General features: G+C 36.8%; 1 protein-coding gene across 6 annotated transcripts in view; it reads right to left on the bottom strand.

The window, feature by feature from the left end:
• The window catches only part of ROBO2 (roundabout guidance receptor 2), a 1,146,968-nt gene that overhangs the window by 19,548 nt on the left and 1,112,773 nt on the right, over positions 1-14,647 (bottom strand). For all 6 annotated transcript variants that reach the window (XM_045520906.2, XM_045520891.2, XM_045520872.2 and 3 more), the window contains exons 23-24: positions 7,742-8,002; positions 3,391-3,596 (exon numbers count right to left, since the gene is read on the bottom strand). In XM_045520906.2, the coding sequence (XP_045376862.1) occupies positions 3,391-3,596; positions 7,742-8,002 (467 nt within the window). The remainder of the gene's footprint in view (positions 1-3,390; positions 3,597-7,741; positions 8,003-14,647) is intronic.

Below are 14,647 nucleotides of genomic sequence, written 5' to 3'. Positions count from 1 at the left end.
ATACATATTTATTCATACATGTATACATGCACACAGAAAGGGAGAGGAGAGAGACAGACTAGGAAATCATTTTCCTCCTGAATATGCTAAATCCAGAAATGAGAAGAAAGTTGAGCATTTCCAGAGCAAGGATCATGATAATTTATCTTCAGAGTAAGACTGACTGATTTTGAACATTCTTATGCCATTTATCAGGTGGGTGACCTTAAAAAAGGCTTTAAGCCCCTCTGTGACTCAATTTCCTTATCTATAAAATGAGAATAAAAATAGGGCTGTGACAATTAAATAAGTTAACATACAACAGGGATCAGCAAACTTTTTCTATGAAGTGCCAGATACTAAGCATTTTCCACTCTGCTGTCTCTGTCATATACTTTTTCTTTTTGTTCCTTGTTTTCTTACAACTGTTTAAAAATGTAAGAAACATTATTAGCTCACTAAGCCACACAGAAAGAAAACAAGCCACTGTTTAGAAGAATCAGGAAGAGGGCTCTCAACTGGCACCCAACTTGCCCGCACCTTGACCTTGGACTTCTCAGCTTCCAGAGCTATGAGAAATAAATATTTATTGTATAAGCCACCTAGTCTATGGTATTTTGTTATACCAACCCAACCAGCCTCAGACACTGAGATTATGGGCTACAGAATTCCTGATACTTTCCTCTCTTCTTGGCCTTTTCCATTCATGAACCATTATTTCAAAAATTTTAAAGTCCTCATAAATTACTTAGTTGTTATGAAAATATTTGAAAATAATACATCTATTTCTTTACAAAATGGGCTCTGTACTTTGTTAACGGCTGATAGTCCTTAATGTGGCAGTTGTTGGAATAGAACATATTTCAGAAGTAGAATTCTGAATAATTTTATATGAGGCTTATTAGCCCATCTCTGTTATCACTGGATTTTATCCTGGTTGGCGTTAAGAGTTTCAGGGAATGGGACACAACTGTTAGTTCTATTTAATAAAAAAAGGTCATTAGTTTCATGAAAATGGAAATATCAGAGAATTCAGATGAACGTAATGACTAATGTACTCACACCACCCATGACTTTAGAACACAAAGTAAATTAAGATAAAATCAGAATCCTCTCTGTGGGCACTTACCATCTTAAAAACATAAAAAGCCAATGGAAATATTCTTTGTTTTATTGCCCACCTCATTTAGCACCATTAAACTAGCCTTGAATGTCTGAAGAAAACATAAACATGTTAGAGCAATATTCATTAGCATGTTGATTTCTGTAACATTGGGTCTGTACGTACATTCATCTCAGGGCCACCCCCATGTACATGAACGCGTGAGCACACACGTTCTAATACACCCAGGACCCAATTTATATTCATGTACACACTCCTACATGCACTCACACATTTACATATGATCACAAGCCACTTACATATGATCACAAACCCTGTCTATACATCCAGACACACACTTCTGTACACACTTACACTCGCTACACACACATCTTTTTTGGAAAAAAAAAGTATTTTCTTTTATTTTTAACTTATATTTACTTATATTACATTTACACCCCAGAGAGCAAATTAAATCATTGATCTTATCTTCCCCACAAAGTTACTGAAAAGCCAAAAAGACAAAAAGAAAGAAAAGAGTTTCCTACTTGGCTACTTTTGTGTAGAGTGCAGCTTCTTTTCCTAAGGAGAGGTGTTAGTCACAGGATAAACTTATTGTGGAATACATACCTAAGCACCTTGAGGCTTTTATATATGGCAGTAATTAAGCAGTGAATTCAAGTAGGAAAACAGAGTGTTTTCTCGGCAATAAAAGCATCATTTGGAATGAACATTATACTAGCTACAAGGAGAAATTCAGAGTGTTTCTAACCACAGTCACATTAGATGGTGAAACATATTATGAACAGATGAGCATGTGAAAGTTCACAATGACATTCTCCTGATTTACAGATATATTTATCATCCTTGACATTATAATATTTAATAAGAGAACTACATAGGCTGTGGCTGGCTTTTATCATTGCAATTCTTTACTGTATTGCTAATGGAAACGAGTTCAGTATCATTAGTAAGACATGTAAAAATATGCAGAATTTTAGCCTGAAGGAGATTATGCGAGAAATTCTGGCAACGGGGCTTAACATAACAGTGCCCTATTAAGTTAGCTCTCTGCATTCAAGGGTTTAAACTTTTGCTCTGACACCTTCAGTTGGAGTTGGATTTCAAATCACAGCAGTAGATCTGCAGTTCTTAAATCTTAATTAGCTCGGCAAGCAGACAGCCCCCAGGTAAGAAGAAAAACGGGAAAGTGTAGGCTCCTGCATTACACCGTGTGATTCGGAAGTCACGCAGAGGGAGAATATAGGTACCGTGTTTCTCCATCCCTGTCATAAAGCAGTTTCCATCAGTGTTTTTGAAATCTAACACGCAGTGCAAAATCCATGCCAATTAAGAAGCTGTTGGAGTAAAAATGAATTAAATGGGGTTGTGGTAAAATCCTTCCTAGAATGAAGGGTATCACGAAGGTAAATATAGAAATGGGTGCTTTGCTGAGAAGACGGGCGACATACCCGGGCAACACACTGGTCGCAGTTATGTCTCTACAGTCGTGTAAGAGGCAACTTTGTGTGTAAAAGAATAGACACCTACTTGAGTAGGAAGAGAGAATTTTTCCTTCTCTCCATACTCATTGTGTATACATTAGGATTTAAGTTTTTGCAATAAAATTTGATAAATTTAAATCCTTGGAAATAGGCTGCAATGCTGTGATCATCCTAGGAGAAGACCTTTTGCAGCCTTTCACTTAGTGAAGGGGGCCAGAGGAAGTTAAAGGAACAAACAGCAAAAAATAACTGTATTTCTTGGGAGAGGAGCAATTATTGGATCCAACAAGATCAGCTGCATAAATGCATGGTTAGCTGGCTACACGTTTCCTCCACTCTGAAGAGAGTATCTCGTGCAACCGTGGAGAGGCTTATTCTGAAGACTTGCCTATTTTCATCAGTGAATGATTTTACAGAGTGAAATATCAAGCAACGTTTTAAGATTGCATTCACTGTGTATGTTGCTCCTGATATACAAAATATATCGTTTCGTCAAGTCAAGGTTTTTTATGTAGTAGACTTGGTTCCCCAGTAGAGTGAACTTTTCATGAAAGCCCTAGATATAATTGAGTTTTCTTTCATGTCTTTCAAGCTTTTTAAAATTCATGAATTTTCTTATCATTTCTGCAGCAAAGCAAAAGTATTCCCAAATCCTTTTTCAATTTTGTGTTTAATATTAACATATTAAAAAATGTTACAGAAATAGATGGAGTGGGCTAAATCTTACTGAAGAAAGTATTTGATTTTCGATGCAATTTAATGCTACAAATGGGTCAGTTACTCCTATAGAATCAGTTCTGTTACCTGTCACAGAGCTGTCTAGATTGTCCATGCTGGACCCGGGCGTCTGCTCCAGGGCTCTCAGGGGCCTGGGGAGTTCTAAAACTTCTTCTTCGTCATCAGCATCATCATCTGGAACATCTGTTTCCAAATCAGAAATCAAGGCTCCGGACATGTAACCTAGTGGTGGAACCGGGGGCTGTGGAGGCTGATTATTGCTTTGGACGTGCCTAGAATTCAAATGGGAAGGAGAGAAAAATAACTGGTTAGCATGCCACCAAATTATAGTTAGAATTAAACAGCATGCCAGCGTGCTGTGGTAACTCATTTTGTCTTCTTGCTCTCCATTAACTAATTTTGGAGCTTATCATGCTTTCTTCTATTTCTGCAGAGCCAGCGGGCTGTGTATCCAAAACAGCCATGACAATATAGACTATTCCATCTTTTATGGGCACTTGTGGGATGATGCACAGAGGGGAAAATTCAGACCCAGCATTTTTGTACAAATAAATCACCCAAAGGAGATTAGAAGTATTCATCACAAATACCTATTTAAAGATGATTTTTTTTTGTCCAAAAAGAATATAATTCTGGTCCCAGCTTTTTGTCAAAGTTCAGCTTAGCTGTGTAACCCCTGTGACCTGCTGGCCTTTATGAAGCAAAGATGTCCCATGAAAACCTAATACCAATATCCTCTCCCTCCAATCAGGAGCATGTTCTCTGTCCTACGAGGCTTTCTACCTGCATGATCCCCCAGGAATCAGGCCAGGTGTTTGGAAATTTTAGCCCTGTTTGGGGTAGACGTGACTACTTTGCATCACTGACCCAGCAAAGTCTCAAACACCTCAAAGGCAGAAAAGATTCATCTCAGCACTCTGCGTTGTGAACATTAGATGTGCCAAATCAATCAGCTGCAATGAATGGATAATCCCAACCTTGTGAAGTACATAGACCTTGAGTAATCATCTTTCTTTCAGAACTTACTATAGTGAAGATCAAATATAAGAGACTTGTTTCAAATCACGGGGCTAGCAAAATGTGGAGCTGGACACTGGATTCCAGTGGGCTCATTATGTGCCTACTTAGAAGTTTTCTCTAAACCATCAAATGCTGAAGGAAAGCAAGTCTGCTATTTGTTATTGTCATTAAAGAGTGAATATAGCACATATTTTGACACATTGTCTTTTTTTTTCCACCTTGATGCAAAGTACTTAGAAGACCTCTGCTAAGGGAGATTTAAACAAGTACTACATACTTTTATGATTCGTTTTTGAATAAAGATACAAGATTTATTTTTCTTTAATATTTGCATTTTGGGGAAAATATTTCCTCTTTCAGAATGTGCTTAATACTCTTCTCCCAACTGTATTCTTGAACTTGTGACCAACTCCAATGTTAACAAGATTCTAGATCTTTCAGTGTTCAGAGCCTAACATATTAGTTCTGGAAGCTACCATCAGGCCCACATCTTTAAATTAACACATTAGGAATTTGAGGTTCTAAGTTATTATCTGGCATTCATCACAGCTCATTCATTGAAAAGTCAGGAAGTTTCCTAACTACCATTACAGAAAATCTTGAGTGTTGATGGCAAAATCTTGTATAACACATAGCCTCAAATTCTGTTTGTGAATCAGGGATGGAGTAGGCCAAGTCATGAGCAAGAGAACACAAGGTAATATTTATATACATGATTCATTTTACTCTAATAATTTGCACTTTGGTCCCAGGAAGGACTGAAGAGACCAACACTGTAATCCTACATCATTGCTGACACCCCTTGATGGAACAAAAACACATTAAGGGGTGAAAACGTATTCCTTGAGTTCAGCAGAATTAGATGAACAAGAAAAGGGTCCATAATGTTTATAAATATCTTCTAGTGACAGGCACTGTGTTGCTGTACTTCGTGAGTCAATATGAACAGAATCCCTAGAGGTGAAGCCTGCAATTATTCTTTTTAAACACTTCTATGATGCAGATGTGAGCCCAGATGGAGAGGCACCTCCATTCCAGTAGGGCAAGGTTCTGTGCGAGCATTTGAAACTCGGAACTCCTACACGGGGAATCAGTGTGACATCCTGGAGGTCTGTTGGACTGAATGGAAGCATGCTCAGAGGAAGAGGCAGGGTCTGCTCTGTGTGGGGACATGGAGCAGGTGTAGATGAACTAGTCTGTTCACTCATTTAGCAAGTGTCTGTGGACCACTCACTACGTGGGGCACTCTCCTAAGAGCAGAAAGACAGCAGTGAAGAATTCAGATGGAAAGCCAAGCCCTCTGAAAAATAACAGCTACCATACAGCTAGATACTTTACTAAGTACTGCATGAGTACAGACTCATTTAATTCTTTCAAAAACAATGATGAGAAATAAAGAGAACAAAGAGAAGTTAGGTCTTTTCCCTGTACTCCTGTTAGGTAATATCTAAGCACTAGCACATCCTGTTTGATAAAATCTTTGTTTACCTGGAGGCCAGAGGCTCCCCCCAAAGGTCTAACAATATGATTTATGCTGGGGGCTTGAAGTCATACGCCACCAGCTCCCCTTCTGGAGGGGCCAGAGACCCCGGTCAGCCATGCAGATAGTTACCTATGTCTCTGTGATGGAGCTCCAATAAAGACGCTGAAACTCAAGGCTCATGTGAGCTTCCCTGGTTGGTGATACTCCGTGCATACTGTCACACATCGTTGATGGGACATTATTCTTTCCATGACTCCACTGGGAGAGGACAACTGGAATTGTCCAGTTGGAATTTCCTAGCCTTTATCTCCCATGCATTTCTTCTCTTGGTAGATTTTAACCTTTACCATTTCATTATGATAAACCATAACTTTGAGTATAATAGCTTTCAGTGAGTTCTATGGCTCCTTCTAGTGAATTCTTGAACATAACGGTGATGTTGGGGACTCAACAACTTGTACAATAGTGCCAGAAGTGAGCCTGGTCTTGGGGGAACTGCCCTCTCACTTTGTATATGAGCCAATGACTATTATCATCATCATTTTATGAATGGGGGGCTGAAGCACAGAAGGATTAAACAAGTTGCCCACTGCCACACAGCTCGTAATAAGTGGCAGAGGCAGTGGTCCAACCTTGGCTGCCCCCAATCCAATTCCAGTCCAAACAATCAGAATATCGGGGGTGGGGCCTACGTAACCAGGTTATCCAGATGATTCCAACATGCAGGCAGAGCTGAGAACCCCTGAGCAGGAACCTATGCTTTAAATGACTAAACTGCAGGGCTTTGCTTAATTAACTTGAAGGAAATCCTCTGGTTTTAAAGGTAGCTGGCTTCAGCTTCAATAGTGGTGTTCTATAAAGAAGACTGATGTAAAATAAAACTGTTTAACAGCAAATTGTCTTCGACCTTTGAAAAAACATCTGATGATCAAGGAAAATATTCAAGAACCTCTGGTTCTAAGAAAAGAATCTCTGAAGTAAGTTGATATTTCTGGTTTTAGAATCTCTTTGTGTATTTAGCTAAAATAAATAGTTCACTAACACTGAGAATAAGACTTATCAGCTTACTTCAGCAGCTAAAACCATCAAAAAAGAAGCTAATGCTATTTCATAGAAACTTACTCTAACTTCAAGCACAGGATGTAAATCAACAGGAGATAATCAGAGCTATGTCACTGAGATTTCATTTTCAGGAGTCAAATGTATATGTCACTGGGAGAAGGGAGAGCAAATAAGAAAAAAATAACTGTACAAAATTGTGAGAGTTGGTCCCACTTGTATTCCTGCCATGTTTTCATAGGATACATAAGAAGACTGCTATCTATACCATATGAAAGTTCATGGATTGATTAGAAAAAAAGGAATTTGGGATTTGTACTTTATTGTACACTTTTTTTGGTGGAAGGATGCATTTACTGTTACTAATGTTGTTTTTTTCTGTCTCTTTTAATTCAGCCCAAAGAAGGTCTTTTAATAACTGACACTGACCATATGTGACTTGCAGAAGCTTACATTTACATATTCACAACTACATACAGAATTAATCCCAGGCAGTTTGAAGAATCTAAAAAGAGTCTTTCATTATGGTGTTGGGCGTGAGTTCAAGGATAAGCTAACTGAAGCTAAACTGTAAATTAGAAAAGATTCTGGTGTAGCCAAAAGCACTTGAGCCTGAAATTCAGCAGATCTGAATTCTTGCTTCAGTTTACTGTAATTAGTTGTGTGACTTTGGTCAAATTATATAACATTTCTTCAGTTTATTTCTTTATCTAGATGATTAAGGAGTTGAACAAAAGCATTTCTAACCCCAGCTGTAGGATTTAGCAAGACTCTCTTGTGAATTTACTGTGAAAGAACAGTTCCTCCATCCATGTGTTGAAAGCTTGGCTCCCCTGACCTAGTGAGAATATTTACCATGTTTGCTTTGCTATATCAAACTGATAGGCCCTTGTCAACTCATCCAGGTGAGCTTGCAGCATTGGCTGCATCTCTTCCCGTGGGGATGGTGTAAGAGTTGCGGTGGACTGCTGTCCGAAGGAGACGGCAGGGGAAGAAGCCACGCCTCGGACAGGGGGTGTCGGGACGCGATCATCATCTTCTTCCAGTTCATCTTCCATACCCTGGTGTAAGTAAGTTTGTACGGGTAACGGCGGGCACCAGCTGTCACTGTCATAGCTGTAATTAAATGAGAAAAGAAAAGCACATGAACCCTTACACACATGCACACACACACACAGACACACGATTACACTGGCAATGAATGGCAACCTTGATAGTATCAAAATGTTCCCCCCAGTTCATTTCCTCCTGATTTCTAGTTGTTGGTGCTATCAGAGTAAATCCTCTGGCTGTTATCCTAATTTCTAATCATAAGCACATCTGTTATCTCAATATCTCAATTTATTCTTAAAAGATCTTACTAGCTAATTGTTACCCCATGGTTACAAAAGGCAATAACTTCCCAACAAAGTTACCCAAGTGGAAAAACCAAATTGCTAATTAAAGGCAATTAATGAATTTAGTGCTTGTAGATTTAACTACTTTCTTCTCTTGTTCATCCTGGCGCACCAACAGCATATCCTAATATTCATGTCAGAAGTGTTAGAGAATTTTATTTGCTCTTCCTCTAGATCCATGCCAACATTTCCTTCCATACAACATGTCAATCATTCAGATTTTGTGCTACAAAATGTATTCAATAGCCTTTCAACTGTCGTACTTTCCTTAACTTTTTCATTAGAAATTGATGTCTCCCTATATCTCAACATCTAAAAATCTATAAAGCAGAAGTTTTAACCCTATAAAAATATATATATATATATATATATATATATATATATATATATATATATATATAAATATATTAAAAAATAACAAGTTTTAAAAAGAGCATGTTTTAGGGACTGTGGTTAGGGAATACAGAAATTTAATCCAAAATCTTGAATTGTGACACAAAATCAGTAGCATTTTTATCTTCACCTTCTCTGTAGTGCTATTATTTTCATAAATCAAATAGATCCTAATGGACTTCTAAAAGGAGACTTAAGGATAAGATAAGCAATATTATTAGATGTAATTGTCCTATAAATTCAACCCCTTAAATATCTCCCAAATCTTTCTTCTGTGCTTCTCTCTACTCCCACAATCACAGATCAGTCTCCTTCTGATGTGAACCAGCCCATCAGCTTTCCCTAGTCTCTTAGGAGTCACCTTAATCGCTTGGATTCTACCTTCCATACAGGCAATGGGACTGTATTTCTACAATCTTCATTCACGTCACACCTATGGTTAAATTATTCAGTGATATTGCTAATGTAAGAAAAAGTTCAAACTCATTAGCAGGGACTAAAAGACACTTCTCCATCTCATCAGTCTATTTTTCTAGCTTAATTTTCCATTATTTCCCCAACACCAGATAACTCTATATTTTTCTCTAAACTCTGGGTCTGTATATGACTATTCTCAAATCATCTAACAGTGAACTCCTGCTCCTCCTTCAGAGTTCCGTTCAGATATCTTCAGTTTTGTGAGCCTTCTCTGCCCCCACGATATGGAACTGATTACAATCCTAAAGTATGTATATTGTGCACTCCCCATACTATAGTGAGATATTTGTTTCATGTGTCTTTTTTCCCCACTGTTCTGTAAGATCCTTAACTCAACAACGCTGTAATTCTCAACCTTGCGTTTCCAGCACCTAGTACAGTATTTAGCATATAGAAGATTTTCATTAAAGAAACAAAATAGAGTATCACAAATGTATATATTCAGTCTTGCTGTCCCTTACAAAACACTAACTTGCGAATGTCCAGATGATTCTTGAATATTTTTACTTGAGTGTCTTTGCTCTTATCCTGTTTAAAAATGAATTTATCAAAAAAATCCGTACATGGATGTTTACAGCAGTTTTATTCATAATTGCTAAAACTTGGAAGCAACAAAAATGTCTTCATTCAGTAGGCGAATGAATAAATAACTCGTGGCACATCGGATAATGGAATTACTATTCAGTGCTAAAAAGAAATGTGCTAGCAAGCCATGATAAGACATGGAGGAAAATTAAATGGACATTAGCAGGTGAAAGAAGCCAATCTGAAAAGGCTACATACGGTATGATTCCAACTATACGACATTTTGGAAAAAGCAAAACCATGAAGACAGTAAAAGATCAGTGGTTGCCGGACATTAAGTGGGGGAGGGATGAACAGATAGAGCACTAAGGGTTTTCACAGCAGTGAAACCACTCTGGATGGTACGGCAGTGGTGGATACCTGTCATTAGACATTTGACCAATAGCTCTTTCTGTATCTGCACACAGAGTTTACAACACCAAGAGTGAGTCCTAATGTAAACCATGAACTTGAGGGTGATAATTATGTGTCAATGTAGTTTCACCAGTTTAACAAATGTACCACTTTGGTGGGAGGTGTAGACAGTGGCTGAGGCTATGCATGTGTGGGGACAGGGGAAAATGGGAAATTATGTATTTTGTGCTCAATTTTGCTGTTGACCCAAAACTGATCTTAAAAAATAAAGTCTATTTAAAAATCCTCAATTTATCATCCTTTTATTGGACAATCATGTGTCAAGTAACTGCATCTTTTTATAGAGCACGCAATTCAGTGGGGCAGACTGATGTTAAGCAAATTATCAGTGATACAAAGTGTAGGAATAGAGCAGGGAGGTTGAAACTAGTTTTGAGGTTGGGTGAGGCTATGCTGACTACTGGAGAAGGGAATATTCTAAATAGCATACGTAGGGTCCCAGAGGAAGAGGAAATACAAAGTATTTGAAGAACTCAGTTTCCTAACTGATAAGAGCTAGGAAAGAAAGAAAGTTGGTTATAGATGAGACAGGAGAGGTGAGGATGCGCTTACTAGATCATTAAGGACTTCATCAGCCTTGAGAAAGAGTTTGGAATTTTGCTTATGGGTGATGGATAGTCACTGAGAGGTTTTACACAAAGAGTTATAACATCTTTGGCTGTTCAATTTTCATCCCTTGTTGAGGGTGCCTGACTTATCTTCTACCTCAATGAGTTGCAAACTGAAGACCCTGTTTCAGAAGCCTTGTAGTGTCTGGTAGGAGTATCTCTTCTGACATGTCTTTTTATATTTGAATTTAAACAGGCACAATTGAATGTGTTACAAATAACAGTTCTTATATATTAGAAAATATCATTGGTTAATCTTATATTACCATTAATTGACTAAGTACGAATAGGACCTGAAAAAAAAATACATTGCTCTCAAATGAAGGCATTTTTATCTGCTTTATATGTTGGAGATCACAGTTAGATTTCATTTGAAGAAAAGACTCTGTTGTTAAAAGGTTAGTTACTCACTGTCCAGTTGGACTTACTGTTTTTAGTTTTTCCCATTTTCTAATCAGTCTTGCACATCACTTACACTTTCTGTCTATGAAAACATCAGAATTCTTGGAATAAAGCATTCACTTCACTTTATTCTGTCCATTAAATATGTCAAAACCTCAACCTACCTTTTTGGATGGTTATTCCAGTTTCTCAACAAGAATCTCCTGCTCAAAATAAACTGTTTTGTTTTCTTCTTTCTTTGTACTTTTCCAACCTGGCACATTAGTTTAAAGGATTCCTCCAATTTCACCTCTTATTCTTACAAATCCTTCAAGCTACAGGCTTAATCCCACATCTCTTACAAAGATTTCCCTGATGAGGCCAAGTGGCACTGATATATTACTCTTCTGAACTTGCACTGATAATATTTTTGCACATTTACTGGAAATTTGATTATACGCAGTTCTATGCCATTTCCAGAGTTGATTTCTTTAACTGTTGTCCAATGTATTCCAGTATTTAACCTTTCACATGTTTGTAGTATCTTTTCCTCAAGTGGATTTAAGCTACATTAATGACACTGAACTGTTCCTGCTTGGCCACACATGACATAATACCTTAAAACTAGTAGGTTATAAGCCTTTTTATTGATTTGAAATGAAATCTCACAAACTGCTTTATGAATAAGAATGCTTAAGTTTCTTCTCTTAGCTTAATTTTAAATGCTATATTGTTAAGTCTAACAAAAATATATATAAGAAGCCTAACTTAAAAAAATTGCCCATTTTCAGTATGGAATATGTGTCCAGTTATACTTTGTCAATAGTTATAATTAAATTTATTTCATAAATGTTACAAAATAGCACAATTTTGTTCCATAAACTAGTACATGTACTTTCCTCACATAGACTTATTATCAGGGATGTTCTATGTTTGAATAAAGAAAGAACATTTATATATTCAATCTTTCAAATGGAAGTAGTCAAGTATCTCCTAAAATTTTCCTATTTTATAAATAGTAAACTATTCTTGCTTCCACTAATCTAAAGGGAACACACATATGGAATGAAAATACATACAGAACATAAGAGGAGGAAATAATATTATATGCATCATGTGTTAAGGTAACACAGAGAAAATTGTAATCAGTTGTACTCAGTCATTTGTGTAAGACGTGGAATAGAGAGAGAGAGAGAGAGAGAATAAAAGCACGTCTAGGAGAACGTGAGAGAATAGATGAAACAAATCTGGGACACAGTGCATGTCATACGATGGGGAGACATGCTCATCACCACTGAGGTATTCATGTCTTAGTTCATTCCGGAACAACAGATACTTAGGTTTCAAGCATTTTCTGAAAGGTCAGAAAGCAACAGAGGACTCGATGTAATGTGATGAAATGCGTAGCTCTATTTTTAGAATTTTCTTCACATTTACAGATGTATATCTTATTTGAGTGATGGAAATTCAACTTTTTCTTGCAGTAACATTAAAAAAAAAAAGACTATGAAAATGCTTCTAATGCCAAACCAAACCAAAGGTCTTTTGGACAACCTTTCCTAGAGAAGCTTCTGTTATTTGACTTACTGTCAGCGAAGTATGAGGCATCATATTATCTGTCTTGCCTGGTGAATAATGAGCAGGATGACAACAAATCAATGTTGCATGTGAACTAACTTGTTAAAGGCCAGACACAAACACCAAATTGCTAATAAAAATACAACGAAGTTCAACACCCACAAAAGCTTGCCAATCTCTGTAACTGAAATAACAAAGCAAAGCATCAGTTTTCTACTGAATTACTGCTGAATTCTTCCCTAGCATCATATGATTACATTAGAATACATTATATTTATAGTTAAGAGCAAATACATTTTGATATACTTCTTAAAAATTAATTAATTAATTATTTTTCTTTTTTAGATTGAAGTATACAAAGATTTACAATGTTGTGTTAGTTTCAGGTGTACAGCAAAGTGATTCCATCTTTTCCAGATTCTTTTCCATTTTAGGTTACTATAAAATATTGAATATAGTTCCGTGTGCTATACAGTAAGTCTTTTTTGTTTATCTATTTTATATATAGTAGTTAGCATCTACAAATCCTGAACTTCCAATTTATCTCTACCCCAGCTTTCTCCTTTGATAACCGTAAGTCTGTCTTCTATGTCTGTGAGTCCATTTCTGGTTTGTAAATAAGTACTCTAGTTTTAGTTTTTTTAAGGAACCTCTATACTGTTCTTCATAGTGCTGCACCAATTTACACTGATGTTCATAGATGCAAGAATCCTCATCAAAATACTAGCAAATTGACTTCAACAGTACAGTAAAAGGATCATAAACTATGATCAAGTGGGATTTATCCCAGAGATGCAAGGATTTTTCAATATTCACAAATCAATCAATGTGATACACTACATTAACAAATTGAAGAATAAAAACCATATGATCATCTCAATAGATGTAGAAAAAGTTTCTGATAAAATTCAAAATTCATTTATGATAAAAACTCTCTAGAAAGTGGATAGAGGGAACATACCTCAACATAACAAAGGCTATATATGACAAACCCACAGCTAACATCATATTTGATGGTGAAAAGTTGAAAGCATTCCCTCTAAGATCAGGAACAAGACAAGAACGCCCACTCTTGACACTTTTATTCAACGTACTTTTGGAAGTCCTATCCACAGCAATCAGAGAAGAAAAAGAAATAAAAGGAATCTAAATTGGAAAGGAAGAGGTAAAACTGTCACAGTTTCCAGATGACATGATACTATACAAAGAAAATCCTAAAGACACTACCAGAAAACTACAAGAGCTCATCAATCAGTGGTTCTGGGAAAACTGGATAGCTACATGTAAAAGAATGAAATTAGAACATTCTCTAACACCATAAACAAAAGTAAACTCAAAATGGATTGAAGACCTAAATGTGAGACCGGATACTCTAAAACTCCTAGAGGAAAGCATAGGCAGGACACTCTTTGAAATAAATTGCAGCAATATCTTCTTGGATCATCTCTTAGAGTAATGGAAATAAAAGCAAAAAAACAACAAATGGGACCTAATTAAACGTAAAAGCTTTTGCACAGAAAAGGAAAACGTAAACAAAATGATGAGACAGCCTACAGAACGGGAGAAAATATTTGCAAATGATGTGGCCGACAAGGGGTTAATTTCCAAACTATACAAATAACTCAGACAGCTTAATATCATAAAAACAAACAGCCCAATCAAAAAATGGGCAGACGCTCTAAATAGACATTTCTCCAAAAGATGACATACAGATGGCCAACAGGCACATGAAAGATACTCAATATTGCTAATTATTAGAGAAATGCAGATCAAAACTATGAGGTATCACCTTACCCCAGTAAGAATGGCCATCATCAAAAAGTCTACAAATGATAAGAGCCGGTGAAGGTGTGAGAAAAAGGAACCTGCCACACTGTTGGTGGAAAAGCATTTTGATACACTTTTGTCTAGCTGAGGGAGGCATATTG

The sequence above is a fragment of the Camelus bactrianus genome, chromosome 1 (assembly GCF_048773025.1).
Source record: "Camelus bactrianus isolate YW-2024 breed Bactrian camel chromosome 1, ASM4877302v1, whole genome shotgun sequence".
NCBI classification, from domain to species: Eukaryota; Metazoa; Chordata; class Mammalia; order Artiodactyla; family Camelidae; genus Camelus; species Camelus bactrianus.
The sequence above is the reverse complement of the archived record's forward strand: the minus strand, read 5'-3'. Positions and strand labels throughout refer to the sequence as shown.